Source organism: Ovis canadensis, chromosome 12 (assembly GCF_042477335.2).
Source record: "Ovis canadensis isolate MfBH-ARS-UI-01 breed Bighorn chromosome 12, ARS-UI_OviCan_v2, whole genome shotgun sequence".
Taxonomy (NCBI): Eukaryota; Metazoa; Chordata; class Mammalia; order Artiodactyla; family Bovidae; genus Ovis; species Ovis canadensis.
Window position 1 is genome coordinate 29,465,562 of NC_091256.1, and position 19,143 is coordinate 29,484,704.

General features: G+C 41.7%; 1 protein-coding gene across 1 annotated transcript in view; it reads right to left on the reverse strand.

Moving 5' to 3' along the window:
• USH2A (usherin) overlaps nt 1-19,143 on the reverse strand; it is a 939,490-nt gene that overhangs the window by 75,954 nt on the left and 844,393 nt on the right. Inside the window, exons 61-63 of the mRNA XM_069544562.1 lie at nt 12,116-12,343; nt 5,270-6,786; nt 1,827-2,148 (exon numbers count right to left, since the gene is read on the reverse strand). Coding sequence (XP_069400663.1) covers nt 1,827-2,148; nt 5,270-6,786; nt 12,116-12,343 — 2,067 coding nt within the window. The remainder of the gene's footprint in view (nt 1-1,826; nt 2,149-5,269; nt 6,787-12,115; nt 12,344-19,143) is intronic.

Sequence of the window (19,143 nt, forward strand, 5' to 3'; positions counted from 1 at the left end):
ATTCCTTTCACACTTAAAATGTTACCTCTGGTCATTGTCCCTATTGATTTGCTCACCATATTCCTGGTGACTTTGTGGTTTTATTATTTCTGGTTATGGCAAGCTCTTGGCTTAGTTTCCTTAAGAGGCTCAGTTTCCTCTCTTAGAAAATTGTACTTGGTCTTCTGCCTGGCACATAGTGCTTGCATCATTCAGCAAGCTTCCTTTGAAACTGTAAGCAAGAGAAGCTGATTCTGACTTAAGCAAAAGGGAGTTTATTGGGAGCACAGTCAGCTCTCCTTATTCATGACTTCTGTATCCATGGATTCAAAAAAAAAAAATTGACAAAAACTCCAAAAAATAAATCTTGAATTTGCCAGGTGCCTGCAGCCATTTACATAACGTTTATACTGTATTTACACCTATTTACGTGGCACTTCATTGTATTAGGTATTATAAATAATCTAGAGATGAATTAAATTGCAGAAGAGGCTGTGCATAGGTTATATGCAAATACTATGCCAATTTTTACAGATTTTGGTATCTGTAGGGTTCCTGGAGCCAAACCCACCCTCAGATACCAAGGGATGTGTAATTAAAAGAACAGTTGAAGAACCAGGCTTGGAAATGGCAAGGATAAGGAAAGCTTTTGGATTGAAATTAGAGATATTTTACCTTTGAAAATTCTGAGTCACTTTGCTGAAGATCAAGCCCCAGGCAAGTCTGAGGGGCTGAATATGACTCAGGTGCCCACCACTCGGCTACATGACAGCCTGACATGTTGATTGACACTGCCACCAAGCCCGAAGCCTGAGCACAGGGAGGGAGTCACTCCCGCACAGGAACTGGGGCTGCTTGTTACAAGAAAACTGCAAATGCACTGTGACAGCAAACAAAACAAACCTAAGGGAAGTCTTCTATTGATTTCAAAATACCTTCAGAGTATTCTTAATTCCTGGCTTTTTGCTGCTGCTAAGTCGCTTCAGTCGTGTCCAACTCTGTGCGACTCCATAGATGGCAGACCACCAGGCTCCCCCTGTCCCTGGGATTCTCCAGGCAAGAACACTGGAGTGGGCTGCCATTTCCTTCTCCAATGCATGAAAGTGAAAAGTGAAAGTCAAGTCACTCAGTCATGTCTGACCCTCAGCGACCCCATGGACTGCAGCCCACCAGGCTCTTCCGTCCATGGGACTCTTCAAGCAAGAGTACTGGAGTGGGGTGCCATTGCCCTCTCCGCCTGGCTTTTTTGGGGTATGCAAAGTCCTCTTTTTTTTAGGCTGTGCTCTTACAAAACTTATTTCATCCTCATGCACAGATTAGTTGTTTCCTCCACACTTTTCTCAGCACAGGCGCTGGAGACACTTGCTCATTAGATTTTATTTTCTCTCTTTACAATTCATGAGTTATCTTCAAAGTGATCTTTTCACAAGGAGTATTTGTGGCGAAGGCAACACTGACAGAAGGAAGCTTAATGATAGAAACCACCTCATTAATAAGAAATGCTAATACTTCACCTGAAATCTACCTGGGAATAACAAGCATGTATCACATGGACCAAGAATCAAGTAAACGAAGAAGGCAAATGAATATTCCTTTTCCTCCCTCATTTACTGCTTAAGCTGTGTGTACCTGTGGCGGATTCATGTTGATGTATGGCAAAACCAATACAATATTGCAAAGTAATTAACCTCCAATTAAAATAAAAATTTATATTAAAAAAAGAATATTAGTAAACCCCTTAAGCCCCATGTTTCTTTAAGTGGCTTTTTAGACAGCAAGCAATTCTTCAAGTAGGCACTGATCTGTGGCCACCATCTGAGAATGAGTTGGTAACACCCACTTCTTACCTGGTATTCATACTCCGTAAAAGGCAGTAGTTGGACATCCTTAAAAGAGCTTGAGCTTCCATTATAGGCTAGCACCAGTTTTGACTTTTCAGGCTGAGTTGCTATTTGTCTTCTGTACAATTCATAATATAAAACTTTTCCATTTGGTTGGAGGGGTCCTGTCCACAGAAGGGAAACGGTGGGCTGGAACCCCCCTGGAGCCATCTGCACCTCTAGATGGGGAGGGGGTTGCTGCCGCGGTGCAACCTCCAGGGTCTCTGTGGACACCCAGTCACTGGACACACAGCCCAGCCTGGTGCAGGCTTGGATTCGAACTTCATACCTTCAGGACACAAGGCAGAAATGACCCATTATTGGCAAAATCTGTTTTCATGGGAAGACTCTTTAAAAGACCAAGTGTTTTCTGGCGGGGCTGGAGGGGAAGACAGATACCTATAATTATCCTTATCTATAATGAGCCCTTTTCAAAGTCAACAAAGTCATGTTTCTATGGAAGTTTTAGAGCATTTTCAAGCCTCTTGGCTTTCCAAACTAAAGCAAAGATCCTCATCTGTCTGGAAAGGGTGGCCACAATTCTTCCCTAAACAGGAATGCACAGAATCAATACACTTTCAAGACACTTTTCAGGAAAATTCTGGTACTCTGTGGAATTGCTTACTACAGGGAGGAAGAACACAGATCCAGGGAATTTGAATGCATTTTCAGCAACCCTGGGCTCCTCCTCCTTTTGCAGTTGGAGCTAAATGATTCCCCGGGAACAATCCCAGGTCAGGAAAGGACGTCATGGAGTAAAGGTCTCCGTGGTAATAAATCCCCTCACCTGATACCCAACATCTTAGAACAGGCTCTCTTACACCACACAGAGACCTTTCGGGGCCAAAGTTAACCCAGCTACACACCAGATTATCAATCACGGAGACACCTTATCACCATCTAGTTAAACTCAACCAATCAATTATGTTTTGCCTCAGAGCCGGTCTCCTGCCACTGGGAAAGCTCTATTTACATATCAGGGACTTTCCCCTTTCAACAAAAGGAGCTTTTGTTAGTGTTAAGTGCCTGAGGTTGCAAATAAGTGCTTTCCCCCTCTTTTCCATGCCCAGCGGATCTTATGACACCCCTAATTTCCCCTCAAGCCCCAGCCACCTTCCTTTCTCCCTTTATTTATTTTATTTTAGCTTCTGGCCATTCCCTCTTCTATTTCCTGCTTTACCTCCTCCAGACAATGCCCGCCTTCTGTTCACTTTCTTGCTCTTTCTGTTCCCCTCCCCTCTTCTTAATTACAGTTTTCTCTCCCTTTGGGGAATCTCTTGCTTCCCTTTTCTGCTCCCCCTCCCTTCCCCTCCTCCCATGCCCATCTCCACCATGATAGGCTGCCAGTTTACTGGTGAACAAATCACAGCTGGGAATAGTGCATCAGACTTCTAAGTGATTCTGAGAATCAGTTTTGATTTCTCACATATGGAATATTTGCTTTCTGGATTATTTGTGGGGATTAAAAAAGGCTGGGTCAGATTCTTTCTGCTTCTTAGTTCCTAGGATCCTTCTTCCTCCTGACCAGCTGGGGGAACCCCAAGGAGGACACACTAATTTGTAGTATTCAGTAAATGTTAATCTGCTGGGAAAACCCCGAATGATATAAATCCCAAATTCATATAGAAGTGATATTTTCCTTTTATTTTTGGTGTATGATTTGATGTTTTCACTGTTTACACCCTACATAAAATTATTATAAAATATTGGCAACATTCCCTGCACTGTTGATTACATCCATTTAGCTTCTTTATTTTATACCTAGTAGTTTACACCTCTCAGTCCCCCTTTCATCTATCTTGCCCATCCCTTACCCCCGTCCTCATTGGAAACACTAGTTTTTTCTCTTGTTTCTGGTTTGTTACATTTGTTCACTTGTTTTTTCAGATTCCACATGTAAGTGAAATCATACAACATTTGTCTTCCTCTGTGTGCCTTATTTCAACTAAACGTAATACCCTCCAGGTCTACCCATATTACTGCAAATGACTACATTTTTCTGTTTATGGCTGAGTAATATTCCACTGATATTTTAAGTCATTTATGTCATTTACATCTTCAGTCACAGTGGACAGTCAAGGGACATCTCTCATTGTCTTAAATGCCTAAGTGTCTCAGAAAAATAAGATTTTCTTTTTTTTCAGGCTGGGTAAAGTACCCTTCTCACATCTGGAAATTTTTTTTCCCCCCTTAGAAATATATTTTAGTAAGAGTTTCAAAGGGGAGCAAATTGATATGATCTTTAAAATGCGCAGGTACCAGTCATGTAAAGAGGATGCCAGGATAAAATGTATAGTTCTGCAGCTAGCATGCACCCTTCTCATACCCTGCATCAGAGTAAGATAAAAGCCAGCTCACACAGCATGCGGATTCGCTACGGAAGATACCTGTGGAAGTTTTAATTACTGTTTAATATTTAATGTGACCCTAAATAATTGTCATGAGGAGATGCACAGGACTGCAAATGTTTCATTTCAACAGCACTATATATCAGAGATAATTGTAGGAGAGATCTAATCTGCATATCAGTAGATTATAATAATAGCTGAATTTTACGAATGGTAGTTGGAAATCAACACTTTTCCAGCCTTTAATTTTTTTAAGTGGTTCTGTTCATTTTACTAAATTTTAAGCATAAAATGTTTTTTATTACTTTTCTTGCTGGGGATTCATGTTACCTAAAATATGATGGGGAAAAAAGTCAAGCAATTCTTTAAGCTATGGGAAGAGCACCGGTGGCCAGATTCCTTTGTGTGGAAAGTAACACACAGCTGTGCTCATCAGAGAATCCAGAGGGGACCACTGACAAAACGTGAGCAGGCAAAGTGTCACTGTCCCAAGAAACTATGGGATCAGAGCTGAGGGGATCCTAAGGAGCTACAGAAATAGTCAGAGGAGCCTCATCATTCCTGGAAGATGTGTTGGATTCAATAAGGAGTGCTCTCTCCAGAACAAATTTTGGATCAGTCCAACCCTGGCTGGCAACAGCTCTCATTGCCTGCTACTTGTTTTATTGTTTAAAATAATACCTCCTTTTCCTCAGAGCCTAGGTCAGATAACCCCACTCGTGTTCTTAGAACTGCCCAGGGGCTGGCATGTTTCCAGGGGGGACCAGACTCAGGGAAGTGATGGCATCTCTCCGCTACTTGGTTCCATACATTGTGATGAATTGCAGACATTTCTAAACAGTTGACTCTCAAAATGTCACCTGCAAGACTTTTGCTCTCTAGAAGTTATGCAAGCAGCTTCGGGCTGAATAAGGATGTGGTTAGTCTACTTGGATGGTTAAATGGATGAGGGGTTGGGGGACATCACACATTTGCTCTTGGTCTTCATTGGAACTGACCAAGGGTTCATGTAATAGAAAGAGACAGTGGCTTGTTCTCAGTAAACCCGGGTTAGTTACTTACCTGTGAAATGGTTTCAACTGGTTTACCATGAATGACTGTGGACCAAAGGAATTATGAGTTGTGTTTATGTGTATGATTTTTGTTTCTCTTTCAAACAGCTCCCGGATGAAGAGGGTATAGTTGACAATATGACCATTTGTCCTTACTGGAGGGTCCCAGGTCACTAAGATCTTCTGAGGGCCCTTGGCCAGCAATCTTGGAGGTTCCATCCCTGAAGGCGCTGAGGGGCTGGTTCGATCTTTGACAAGTGGACTCAAAACACCCCCTTGGCTGTTGTTGGCCATCACTGTATAGCCATACTCCACACCTGGGGTGAGAGTAAAGTCATGATACCGAGTTTCCAGGCCGGTGTACACAATTGTTCCATCCCTCCTCAGCTCATAGCTTCTGATCCGGCCATTTGGGATTCTGGGCAGTTTCCAGGTGATTTCTATGGATTCTGAGCCTGTAACTTGCAGTTTTGGAGGGTCCATGTTCTGTGGTGGGGCCTCCATTGTCCAGGCAGACTCTGGCACGCTTGCCGTGCAGCCTCCCTTGGTACACGCCACCAGGGAGAAATTATACTGCGTATAAGGCTGCAGGTGGGAAACCAACAGAGTCAGGTTCTGCCCAGCGGGATACTCTTTCCCATCCAACCTGAGTAAATACTGAGTGATCTCTCCATTCTGAATCGATGGCGGGGACCAAGATACATTTATCTGAGTGGCGCTGATGGTCCTCAGAGCTGGAGGGTGGACCCCTGCAGGGGCAGCCTCAAGGGTTGTGATGCTGGTGGTCGTGCTGGCAGAGCAGCCCCCACTGGTACAGGCTGTGACCCCATAGCTGTACGTGGAGAAAGGGAGCAGCTTCTCATCTGTGTAATTGAAAGTCACAGCATCAAAGCTGAAAGGATAGAGCACCCCATTTCTCTGCAGCCTGTAGGATTGGATGATGCCATTAGGCTGTTCTGGAGAGACCCAGGCAATCAGCACTTTGGGAGGATTCACAGATACCTGGGCTACTTTAGGTGGACAGAGGCCATCCGGAGGTGCCTGCCTGGTCCTCACCCCACTCCAAGAGCTGCAGGTGTGGCCAGCTGAGTTCCAAGCGTGGACTTTGTATTCGCACTGCATCCATGGCTGCAGACCTGTGTCATTATATATAAATGTATTCCTCTCAGTATTAGACTCTATGAAAACAATTTTCTCATCAGCCTGGATTGTCTGATTCCCCCAAGCTTTTCCCTCGAAGCATCTGCGAATCACTTCATAGCGAATTATCTTTCCGTTGGGTTTAATGGGCTCCGACCAGCTCAGCTCAACACTGGTGGAGCCCACCGACTGGATGGTGGGAGCCGGCTGAGAGTGGGGGGCGGCTTCCTCCGTCCAGAGAGGCTGGGGTGCCGAGTGTGCACAGCCCGCCCTGGTGCAGGCCTCCAGGGTCAGGGTGTAGAGTGTGAAGGGGTCCAAGCGTCGGAAGAGAAACTGACGATTCAGGCCAGTGTACTCCAGGACGTCCTCACTGAAGACATTGTATGTCTGCAGGAAGATGGAAAATAAAGCATACGGTTTCTTGGTGTCATTATTTTGTGACTTTTAACTTCTTCTTTCTCCTATTCCTCATCTTGATGACCCTAACCCAGAAGAAGCATTCTGATATTAATTTGAGGAATGGGATCTTTGCTCTCCCTTTTTTAAGTTGGATGTCATGTAATCAGTCAGCTCAGTCGAGTCCGACTCTGTGTGTGTCACGTAAGCACATATCTAAAAGCTAAGAGTTACTGAACCCGATTCTTTGACTTAAAGAGTGCTCATGGGGTTTCCTCCTATTTTTATTTTTATTTTTAGAAGTGAGGATTAGTATTCCAGTTCACTATTTTATAAATATTAAGTGCTTCTGATTTCATCCTGAGTAGGCTAATAGGGCATATCCACATTGGTCTATCTCCTACAGTATTTATTGGAAAATGGATTATAATGCTTAATAATTGGTACTAGAGTGCCACGGCGGGAAATTTATCAATGTGTCTGTGTATAGGCACACATGTATGTGCCGAGGTCCACATATATGTTATACATGTGTATAAAAACATAGATATGAGGAGACAAGGAATGGAAAAAGCCACCCTATGTTCTTTCACCAGTTATGGAAAAATTGATGGCTGCTTTGGAGCAAAATATTCTTTTGTTCTGGGGAAAACCATCTGAAAATTCATGACACAAATGCACAGCACGTTTCCAACATCTACTACTTATTGTTTGGGGAAGAGGAGAAGCAACATAACTTGTTGTAGATGTTCTTGAATGATGGTTTCCCACCCTTTCATACTTCAGTACATCTGATAGACAGGAGATACTCCTGTACATGGTTGTGACACTTTAATGGTGCATCTTAAAATGAGATGGGTACATATACAAGTCCCTTGGGAGGCATATCTTCCCACAGGTTGTTCCTATGGAAGCTTGACTTAGACTGGGTGGTTGATGTACTTTAACATTATTTAAGATTAAATAACCTAGACTTGGAAATCTTCTTGTTGGACTAGTGTATTTTGATGTGCTTTTCTTGTTGGGGTCTCACCCCAACAAGATCACCCTCCTGAGGGAAGGGGTATAGAGTATTTTCTGGAGGGAATACAGATTACATAATCAATTTGAAAGCCTCAATGATTCTCTGTCCCCTCACATCCCATATTCACCTGGCCAATTTCTCAGTTCAGTTCAGTCATTCAGTTGTGTCCAACTCTTTGCAACCCCATGGACTGCAGCATGCCAGGCTTCCCTGTCCATCACCAGCTCTGAGAGTTTGCTCAGACTCATGTCCATTGAATTGGTGATGCCGTCCAACCATCTCATCCTCTGTCGTCCCCTTCTCCTCCTGCCTTCAATCTTTCCCACCATCAGGGTCTTTTCAGTGAGTCGGTTCTTCGCATCAGGTGGCCAAAGTATTGGAGTTTCAGCTTTAGCATCAGTCCTTCCAATGAATATTCAGGACTGATTTCCTTTAGGATGCACTGGTTGGATCTGCTTGCAGTCCAGGGGACTCTCAAGAGTCTTCTCCAGCCCCGCAGTTCAAAAGCAACAATTCTTCAGCACTCAGCTTTCTTTATGGTCCAACTCTTACAGCCATATATGACTACTGGAAAAACCATAGCTTTTACTAGACAGAACTTTGTTGGCAAAGTTATGTCTTTGCTTTTTAATATGCTGTCTAGGTTGGTCATAGCTTTTCTTCCAAGGAGCAAATGTCTTTTAATTTCATGGCTGCAGTCACCATCTGAAGCAAATTTCTAATTAATGCTAAATTCATTTTTCCCTCTCAAACTTAGCTTCCAACTGAGTTTGGACAAAAACAGTCAAATATATTGACTGGAGCCCTGCATATTCATTGGAAGGATTGGTGCTCAAGCTGAAGCTCCAATACTTTGCTCACCTGATGTGAAGAGCCATCTAACTGGAAAATACCATTATGCTGGGAAAGATTGAGGGCAGGAGGAGAAGCGGGCAACAGAGGATGAGATGGTTGGATGGCATCATCGATTCAATGGATGTGAGTTTGAGCAAACTCTGGGAGACAGTGAATGACAGGGAAGCCTGGTGTGCTGCAGTCCATGGGATGGCAAAGAAATGGACATGACTTAGTGACTGAATAACAACAATAACAACAAATTGACTGGTCTCATTTGGAACTTATTACTATAAGTTATTACTTATTATGTTAACTATTATTACTATAGTTATTACTATAACTTTTAAATAGATGATCACCAACTATAGAACCATATGCTTACTCTCTCATTTTCCAAAGTGATTATTTCATGTCTCTCCTTTCCCTACTAATGGGCAACCTCTCCTGTTGTTGACATGACCCCATGTTTGACTGAGGAAACTAGAGGCAGTCAGAAAGGAATGTTCTCCCATTATATATCATCACCACCATATGCATGTGAATCTAGACATACGCTATTTGCCTCCCTTCCTTTTGTTATGGATAAAGTATTTCTGCCCCCACAAAGACCACCTGGGCCCTGGATCCCATGCCCCTCTCCTTCATATAGATTTCATTCTCACAATTACTCTCATTATTTTTTGCATCACTGGTTTATCTCCCTCTACTGAGTTACTTCCATTAGCATTTAAATGTACTCTAGTATCCCATTGATTTTTGAAGAAAATTTCTTGACACCATAGTCCCCTGGCTCATGCTCCATTTCTCTGCTTTTCTTTCCATCTACACTTCTTTGAGGAGTTGCTATCCTATTTCCTCAAAACATCCAATCAGGTTTCCCATTTTACCACTTGATTTTCTTGTCAAGATCACAATGACCTCTTGGTTTCCAAATACAGGGTCATATCTCTGTCCTCTTTTACTTATCTCTCTATACCATTTGGCACATTTTCTCTTCCCTTTTGGAATATCCCACTCATCTATTTTTCCTCCCTCATTTGCCTTGCCAGATCCTCTCCTTTCTCTTGCCCTCCAAATTTTTGTTGACCTCCAAGTTTTTGTATTCCCCAGGGCTTGATTCCAGGCTCTCTTCATCTCCAGCTATAGTCTCTCAATAGCTGATCTGCTCTAGGACTTTGGGTTTGAACATTACCCATCTGCTCATGAATTCCAAATATATATATCTTCATGAAGCACTCTTGAGAGAGTTCGAGACTTGTACCTCCACCTGCCTACTTGTCTCCCTAGACCTGCACATCTTCCAGCCTTACCTTTCTGGTTACGGACTCAAAACCAAAACCTGTAAGTCATTCAGAAATATTCCTTTTTCTTCACATGTCACATTTAGCCCATGAACAAATATCATCATCTCTACCTTCTCAATGCATTCCCAATCCACCCACATTTCTCTGCCTTCACAACTTCCACTGGGATTCAACCCACAGTCAATTCCACTCTGAATTCTTAACAGACTCCAAACAGCACTGGTCTTATAGCCCACTTTCTACCTAGGAGCCAGAGTGATTTTAAAAAATATAAATTTGATTGAGCTATTCTTTTGCCTAAACACTTCCATAATTTTTCACTGTACTCAGAATTCTAAGCTCCTGATCACAGACCACAAGGTTGTACACCATCCACTCCCTACTGATCCCCTGAGTCTCTTCTAGTATTCTATCCCCTCCCCCACCTCCCCTAGCCATTGTTTCAACCACACTGGCTTTCTTTCGCTGATGTGAAGACACCAAGTGTATCCCTGGCTTCAGGTCCTGCGTTTCCTGTTCTCACATCTTCACACGACTGCGTCTGTCTTATCATTCAGGGCTCAGCTCAAATGTCAACTCAGTTCAAATGATCATCCATTCTCAAGAATGAGTAGGAATTATTACATTACTCTGTTTAATTTGCTAGTTCTGTTCACCACTCTCTGAAGATTTCTGGTCTATCTGTGTACTAGCTTTTTGTTTGACACCCACATACACATACGTAAAGTCTATAACAGGAGGAACCGTGGCCGTCTTGTTCACTCTTGAATAATTGCCTGGCACTTAGTAGAAGCTCAATACATATTTGGCAAAATGCAAATGCAGGTATAAGGAGGAGATAGTTTTATTGTCAATCATTCTAGGAAAAGGCAGACACTGGGACAGGAAGCAAATACTCGTAATCAGGGGTGCCTTGATGGGTGTGAGAAAAGAAACTCTTCTTTCTGCTGGGAACCTTAGCGCTGTGGCTTGGATTGCAAAGCCATGGTTCCTAAGGCTCAGGCCTCCTGTCCCAGAGTTGGTGAAGTCTGGCTGTGTCACACACTGGGGGCTGGGAGAAAGCCGTTGCTAGTTGCCTGCAGTAGGCCTGGAGGTGGGCAGAGAAGCAGCCAGCACACCAGGCAGCGAGGCAGCCTTCAGGGAGGCCCATGAGAGCGGGCCTGGGCTGCGAGCTCTAGTTATGGCTCTAAGTCACTCCCGTAGGTAATTTCCTGCCGGCATCCTCCTCGTAGGGGTTTCAGGGAAGCTTTACTCAAAGGCAAAGCTGAGTCTCAGCTGTTCTCTATGGATTTCGTGGGGAAGTCTTTGCCACCTTGAGAGACAGTGGTCAAGGAGAGGCAGAGTGTCTATGAGAGGTGTAGCGGATGGAAATTCTGCAGCCCCAGCCTGTACAAGGCAGTTGGTGAGGGCCTGAGTAGTGGTCCAGGGCCAGAGAAGACTACGGGCTGAGGCAGTACTAAGTGGACAGCTGAGTTGCCACTACCACTGTGGAAGAAAATCAGAAGGGAGATGAGGCTGTTTCTCATGTGGGTGATGGTTCAAAGCATCCTAACTTGGGTAATAGTGGAAATGCAACCTCATTTGGGCTCACAGACTGGTGAAGCCTGGGTTATATGTGACATTAACAAGACTGCATCTCCTGGCCACACAGGGACATTGGGGACTTAGCAGACATGTGGGGCTTCCTGTTTCCTGCTGAGTGAGCTCCATTCAAAGTGCATGTTAGAGAAAGCTTGAGCAAAGGGCTGGGCAGGACCATTCAGGATGTAGTAGGAACACAGTCATTTGGAGTTCAGTTCTGGTGTGACTTCCTAGCTTCAAATCCCAGTTTGATCATCGCAATGCTATTTAGCCTTGGACAATGATTTAGCTTTTATGTGCCTGGTGAGATTTAATGATACCTATCGCATAAGGCTGATGTGAGGATTAAATGAGATAATCCATGGAGAGTACTTAGCCAGTGTCGGGTTCACAGGAAGCATGACACATGTGAGCTAGTTTTCTCTGATCTATGATCAAGCGCCTGGAGGAGCTATTGGGAAGAATTAACCAGACTGTGAAGGGAGTGTTCCCGCAGTGACCTGATGGCATGTCAGGGCTCATCTATTTATCTGGAGAACACCAAACATGACCACATATCCAGGGTAGACTTTACCTTAATCACACCATTGGTTCTCGCAGGCTCTGACCACTGCAGCAGCAATGCCCGCCCATTCTCTTTCTGCTCCACTGTGAAGTTGCTCAGCCCACTGGGGGAAGATTCGAGGGTCTGAACCAGAGTCCAGGGGCTTGAAACTTCTCCGGCCTGGTTTGTGGCCACAACACTGACGTGATACGTGGTGAAGGGTTCCAAACCAAACAGGTGGGCTTGATAGCTGGTTCCCTGGAAGAAAATGAACAGGTTAGTCTCCTTTTGGAAAATTGCTACCAGTGGCTAGAAGGTCATTCTCTGGACAAGGTATCTCACCCCTGGCAGTACAAAGAGCACAGCAGAGCTTTGAATTATTAAGAAAACAATATGGTGTTTTCTTGTTGTTCACACGCTAAATGTATTACCTAATGTTGTGTGATTTCATACATACACATCTCGTAGCAGATAGGATCTTTGCTTTTCCAGAGCTTGCAACCCAAGGGATGTGATATATAATTACAACAATACAAAAATCTAAGATGTTTCAGGTCAGTGTCGCATCCAGATTATGATGGAAATCAGTGGTACCAAGGTGCAAGGCAGGGAATGGGATAATCTTAGGGGTCTAGAAATTGAACCACAGCAACCCTATTTCTCTCTCTTTAAACCCCAAAACTATCTGTTTATATAGAAAACTCTCCCCATCTCTCCAGTATCCTCTTTCATTCTCTTGGTATGCATATACATTTTACAAAGGCAATAAAATAAACACAAGAAAACAACCACCAATTGAACTATAAATGCACAAACATCCAGAGAGCAGTCTACTATTAATATCAGTGTGAAAATCTCATTTGTTAAAAACGTGCTAACTAAAACTATTAAATTTACCAAAAATAATTGTTAGCTAGGTTTTGAGTGTTTGGTTTTTGTTAATTTAAAATTAAAAAAAGAAGGATGGCACAATGAGTTATCCTCTGCTTGGAGACCAGCATATACCATATTTTGCTTAATTAAACTGCCAAGAATCCTAAGGTGCTGTTTCCTTAGGATTGGGCTGGATGGAAATACCTGCTTACAGACAGAAATTATGTCTGCAAGTGACCAGTAATGTGTGTATAGGTAAACACACACCCACAGACTCTTTCTGTTGTGTACCTATTGGGTGTGGATAATCGCAAGGTACTTTTTACTGGTTTAGTAGGATATTTACACTTAATGGTGCATGAGGTCAGCTTTGGTTTATTTGATGCTTAAATGTGACAGATAGTCTCCAATTGTCTTTTCTTGGTGGGCACAGGAGGAGGAACGTGAGATGAAGAGGAAGTTATTTCTGAGAGTAGGTTCCAGAGAGAACCAAAGTCATGTGTATGGAAATTCTTTCTGAGGGCATCCAAATAACATTTTGAGTAGAATCTAGAATAATTCTGAAACAAATCCAACTGAACCACTTTTCAAAAAAAACCTGGTCAGACAAAACCAAAACACTCTAGAAATCATTTTTGACACCATTTCCCCACATCCTTGGTGATAAGTTTTGTAAGTTTGTATGAGTTAATGTTTATTATGTGTTGAACACAAGCAGAGGAAATATAATTTCCTTTACTTATCAAAAACTTGTAAAGTCAATTTTCCTGTTTCAATAAGGTCCTATTATGATATTACACGCTAACCTCTTGAAATCTTTTAATATTTAAACATTTGCTAAGCGACCAGACTCTGAAACAAATTTTACAGAAATACTAATTTCTCTTTTTTGAAATATTAAAAGTTAGATCATAAATATTTAAAACTTATTTCTCCAACAACATTGGATTGGCCTTTTGGATAAATATAGCACAGAACTAGAATGACCATAATGAATATTAAAGCTGAAGATGCTACAAGTCCCGATTACAAACATTCTTTTCTGATAAATGATTCCTTTTCTGTGGAAATAGGGCAAACATGGGCAAGATTAATAATGCAAAAAAGAACAATTCTTTGTTCAGAATATTCGGTAATAGATGCCAAAAAAGCATCAGCTCCAAAGCAAATAGTAATCACCTCTAACAGATTATATATATAAAAAAAGGTAGGCTGCTGGGGGACATTTAGAGATCCTTTTGTCATAAGAAACATGAAAAGCATGTGGGCTATAAAGCAAAAACATATGTATATTGTCAATAGCAGCACCTGCTCAATTACAGTTTATTTCAGAGCTGAGAATTCCGTTCAGCCCCTAGATGGCAATACTATCAAACACTTTTGGTACCAAGAGTGTTCAATGATTAACAACCGACGTTCAGTCATCCAACACACTCCAGGCAACCATTTAAAAAATAACAAAGCTGATTTCATTATAGATTCTTTTAATAAACATTTATAGCCAGATCCTTAAAAGCAGAAGTACTGAAAACGCTGCGGCCTCAAAACCTCCACTATCTAATGTGGAAATATGACCTGCAGGTCTTGAGCTGAAGTTTACGCATGCCTGACACAGAAATTTTTATAAGTAGACTCCTACAAAAGGTGATTACAGTGGTTGTTTTACTTAATTTGATCTATATATCGTCTTAAAAAAATAGAAATAATCACATATCATAAACATAAAGGAAACATGAAGGAGAATTTTTATATCATAAATTTATACTGATGACAAATTCCTGTATTATGTTAACTTGTTATTTCCACAAATGTACAACACACACACACACATTCACACACACACATGCTTTAAATAAACCTCAGTGGCAGCCACGCTTTTTGTCAGTACTTAGTATAGTTTATATAAAAAATAAAGAAAACTTAAAAATGAAAGGACAATCCTTATAAATATATCCTGTGGTAATAACCAAATCTCAATACCAACAGACGTTTCAGGAAATCATTTATGTCATTCTTCCCTGAATGGATTTCTAACCTCAGAGTTCCCTAGTTTGGAATCTTACTATAAAATCTGGGCACTATAAAATCTCTGTAGATTGGGTTGTGTCTTGCCTATTTATTTAGTTACTTGTGATTTTTCTTAAATTCAGAATATTTGCTTGAGCCCTGTGGATCTTACATGCTTGGGGTTCCTTTCCTTACTTTCGGAAAAGCCCTTATTAAAAACCATCTTCCTTCCTTCTTCTCCTCTGCTGCTCCTTTCCTCCTTCCCTCTGGAGATAATCTTAATTCAAGGCTCTTCCTTTTTTCTCTCCATTGTTGTCATTTTATTTCCCTTTCCAGTCCTACTGATTTTTTTTGTTTTTTTTTTGTTTCTTGTATTTTTTTTAGATATACATGTTTTTGTTACTCCTGACCTCTGGGCTACCAACTTATACCTGCTGCCCTTTTGTTTTTGCCCCCGTCCATGTTTACATCCACATAATGTACCTATTTTTAAAAATTCTAGAAGTGTCTTAACCACTTCCATTAGGCAGCAGATGAAAAGAATGACTCAGTAAAGGAAAACAGAAATAATCTGTTCTCTGCAACTTAATACTTTCCATGAGACTTAACGCTTTTTGTTCTTAATCAAATAGGCATGAGAGTCAGCATCTGGATGGGTTTCCCTGATGGCTTAGCAGTAAAGAATCTGCCTGCCACTGCAGGAGAGGGGGTTCAATCCCTGGCTCAGAAAGATGCCCTGGAAAAGGAAATGGCAACCCACTGCAGTATTCGTGCCTGGCAAATCCCATGGACAGAGGAGCCTGGTGGGCTACAGTCCATGGGGTCACAGAGTAGGCAGATACGACTGAGCGACTAAGCAACAACAACAGCATCTGGGTACAAATCAGTGAGTCCTTTTATGAGACATAAGACAAGACTCTCTGGAACACTCTGCCAGTTGAGGTTCTGCGGGCAATTTGAACTACATTTTAACCTCTCAACTCTGCTCCTGGGGCACATGAAACTACTTGGAGTCTTTGCCAGCCTGACAATTTTACACCATCTCCTCTGATTATTTTTGATGACTTGAAGTGCCCCAAAGGTGGCCATGGGGTCAATAGGTTTATGTAGGTTGAAAATGATCAAAAATTACCATTGATCTGTAGCTGTCAATAAAAGGCTGCATGGGGAGACTCCCTGCACAAATGTTTAAACTGCATAAAGCAACCTAACTTAGTCATCTTTGAGTCTATTGATCTGATGATCCAGCAGTTTCCAGAGCCTTCCCTCTGGTCTTTAAGGTGCATTTTCATTGAACCCATTTTCCTTGGCCCTAAAGACTCTTTTTATTCTGCTCCTGGCAATGAACTAGAGCAGTGATGTCTGGGCACTGCTGTGCTCATCAAGTCTTATGTGTGCTTATTATATTCTGGAAAGGGTTAATCTTCCTGCTAAGTCTAAGTCACTTCAATCGTGTCTGACTCTTTGCAAACCTATAGGCTATAGCACACCAGACTCTTCTGTCCATGAGATTTTCCAGGCAAGAATACTGGAGTGGGTTGCCATGCCCTTCTCTAGGGGATCTTCCTGACCCAGGGATCGAACCTGTGTCTTTTACCTCCCCTGTGTTGGCAGGGTTCATTACCACTAGCACCACCTGGGAAGCCCAATCTTTCTGGTGACCTTAAACTTTATTCTCAGCCAATGAGGTTTCTTCTGCCTTTACCCCTTATCTTGGGCTCCTCATTTAAAGGGGTGACTTTTGGTTTATCAGTCTTTACCTGGTTGTAGGATATTTCCTTGCCTCCTTAATTCTCATGAATGTCAAGAGCCAGAGAATATATCATATCAAAAGTATGCTTTTTTTTTGTAGAGAGCTTCAGAGAAATCTAGATCTAAATATATTAACTTCTATAAGTATAAATATATTAACTTCAGTTGAACCACTTGGATACTGCTTCTCGGTTTTATCAAAAGTTATAGTTACGTTGTCATAATGATAAAATAAAGGAATGGTTATTGAGAAGCTTCTGGCTTAGTTACAACTGACGCATGAGAAATAGAAAAAGTTCTCACTTAGCATCACTTGAAATTCATGGCTTTGAGCAGAGTACATCCAATCAACTGGATGACTTGTATACAGTTTAGTGCATTAAAAAATCAACACAAGATATTTTTCTAGATCTCTGAAAGCCAGATAATTTGAGTTGTTATCAGTCTATATTTCTTTCCATTCATGAATTTAATTTTTGAGTTCTTCAAAAGCTCAGCAATATAATTTATATCTAGTACTTATTTTGTAAAAATCAAATCAGTCTTAATACAGAAATGATCTATCACCCATCACCAAATATCAACCTTGAATGCTTATTCATGGTTATCTAAGCATGGATTTCCAAGACTGCAAAACGTTAATACAGTAAGAAAATTTCCACTGATTTCACACATCCCCTGACATTATGGGTGCCATCTCTGCCTACAGATCTCTTGGTTGGTGGGATAAAGAAGACATTTTTTGATGACACATAAATACATGTAGAGTTGCTCCAGAATCTAAGATCAGCTCAGTTCAGTTCAGTCACTCAGTTGTGTCTGACTCTTTGTGACCCCATGGACTGCAGCATGCCAGGCTCCCCTGTCCATCACCAACTACCAGAGTTTGCTCAAACTCATGTCCATAGATTTGGTGATGCCATGCAACCATCTCATCCTCTGTCATCCCCTTCTCCTCCTGCCTTCAATCTTTCCCAGCATCAGAGTCTTTTCTAATGAGTCAGCTCTTTGCATCAGGTGGCCAAAGTACTGGAGTCTCAGCATCAGCATCAGTCCTTCTAATGAATATTCAGGATTGATCTCCTTTAGGATGGACTGGTTGGATCTCCTTGCAGTCCAAAGGACTCTCAAGACTCTTCTCCAACACCACAGTTCAAAAGCATCAATTCTTCAGCACTCAGCTTTCTTTATGGTCCAACTCTCACACCCATACATGACTACTGGAAAAACCAGAGCTTTGACCATACAAATCTTTGTTGACAAAGTAATGTCTCTCCTTTTTAATATGTTATTTAGGTTTGTCATAGCTTTTCTTCCAAGGAGCAGATAGACAGTATAAGAAAGGCAGAAGAAAATACCCTTTAGGTCATGGTCTACTGTCACGCACGTGAACAGTGTGTTTCTTAGGCAGCATTGCTTAGTGGCATGACAGAGGTCCTGAAACGGTCAGCGGAAACAGTTAGCATTGTGGGCCAGGAGCTGCTTTCAATTCTTTCAGTGCTTTGGGGCATCTGGTACAAGACTGCAAAGTGGTGTGGGGGATACAAGATGGATAGGACAGGCTTCTGATTCTTAGGAGCTTATAATCTAATAGAGCATATCAACAATGCATACAGACACACACAAATCAGAGTGTAGTAAGTGCTATAACTGAGTGCCAGGAAAATCAGGGAATTATTGAGGGGATACTTCTAGTTGGGAAAGGAGGAGGTAAGCCATTAGGGAAAACCTCATTGGCATCTGATATAAGACGGGAAAGATGTAAAGTTTGAGTAGATGAAAATGTGTGTAGGATTGGAGGAAATAGAAGAAAAACTGCAGGATACGTTTGGGAAAGAGCTAAGAGTTGAATGAGCCAAAGAGTTGTGGAGATAGGGCAATAGTGGGGAGTAAGGCAGGGAAGAGGATGGTATGACTGGAAGGGATTGTGGAATGTCACCCTAAAGTTTTTGGACCATATTTCATAGGAAACAATCAGCAACGTGAGAGAAAATTTTAAGAAATAATTATAGTTATAAATAAGTAAAGAACTCCATCATTTGAAGGAATGATGGAAGAACTTGAAAATTTTACCCTGTTATAGTACAGGTCATGGTTAGTGGCTGGTAAAATAATAAATCTGTTTAGATGAAATAATTAATTTAATTATTATTCAGCCAAAATGTATAGATTTTTCATATGTAAAAGGTAGTAGAGTGCTTTCTTAGGAATTCGATTTTGCAGCAACATGGATGAACCTAGAGTTTATCATACTAAGTGAATTAAGTCAGCTAGGGAAAGACAAATACATTGCTTACATGTGGAATATTAAAAAATGATACAAATCAACTCATAAAAAAACATAGATAAACTTGCAGACATAGTAAATAAACTTATAGCTATTAAAGTGGAAAGGGAGGACCAGGGAGATAAATTAGGAGTCTGTG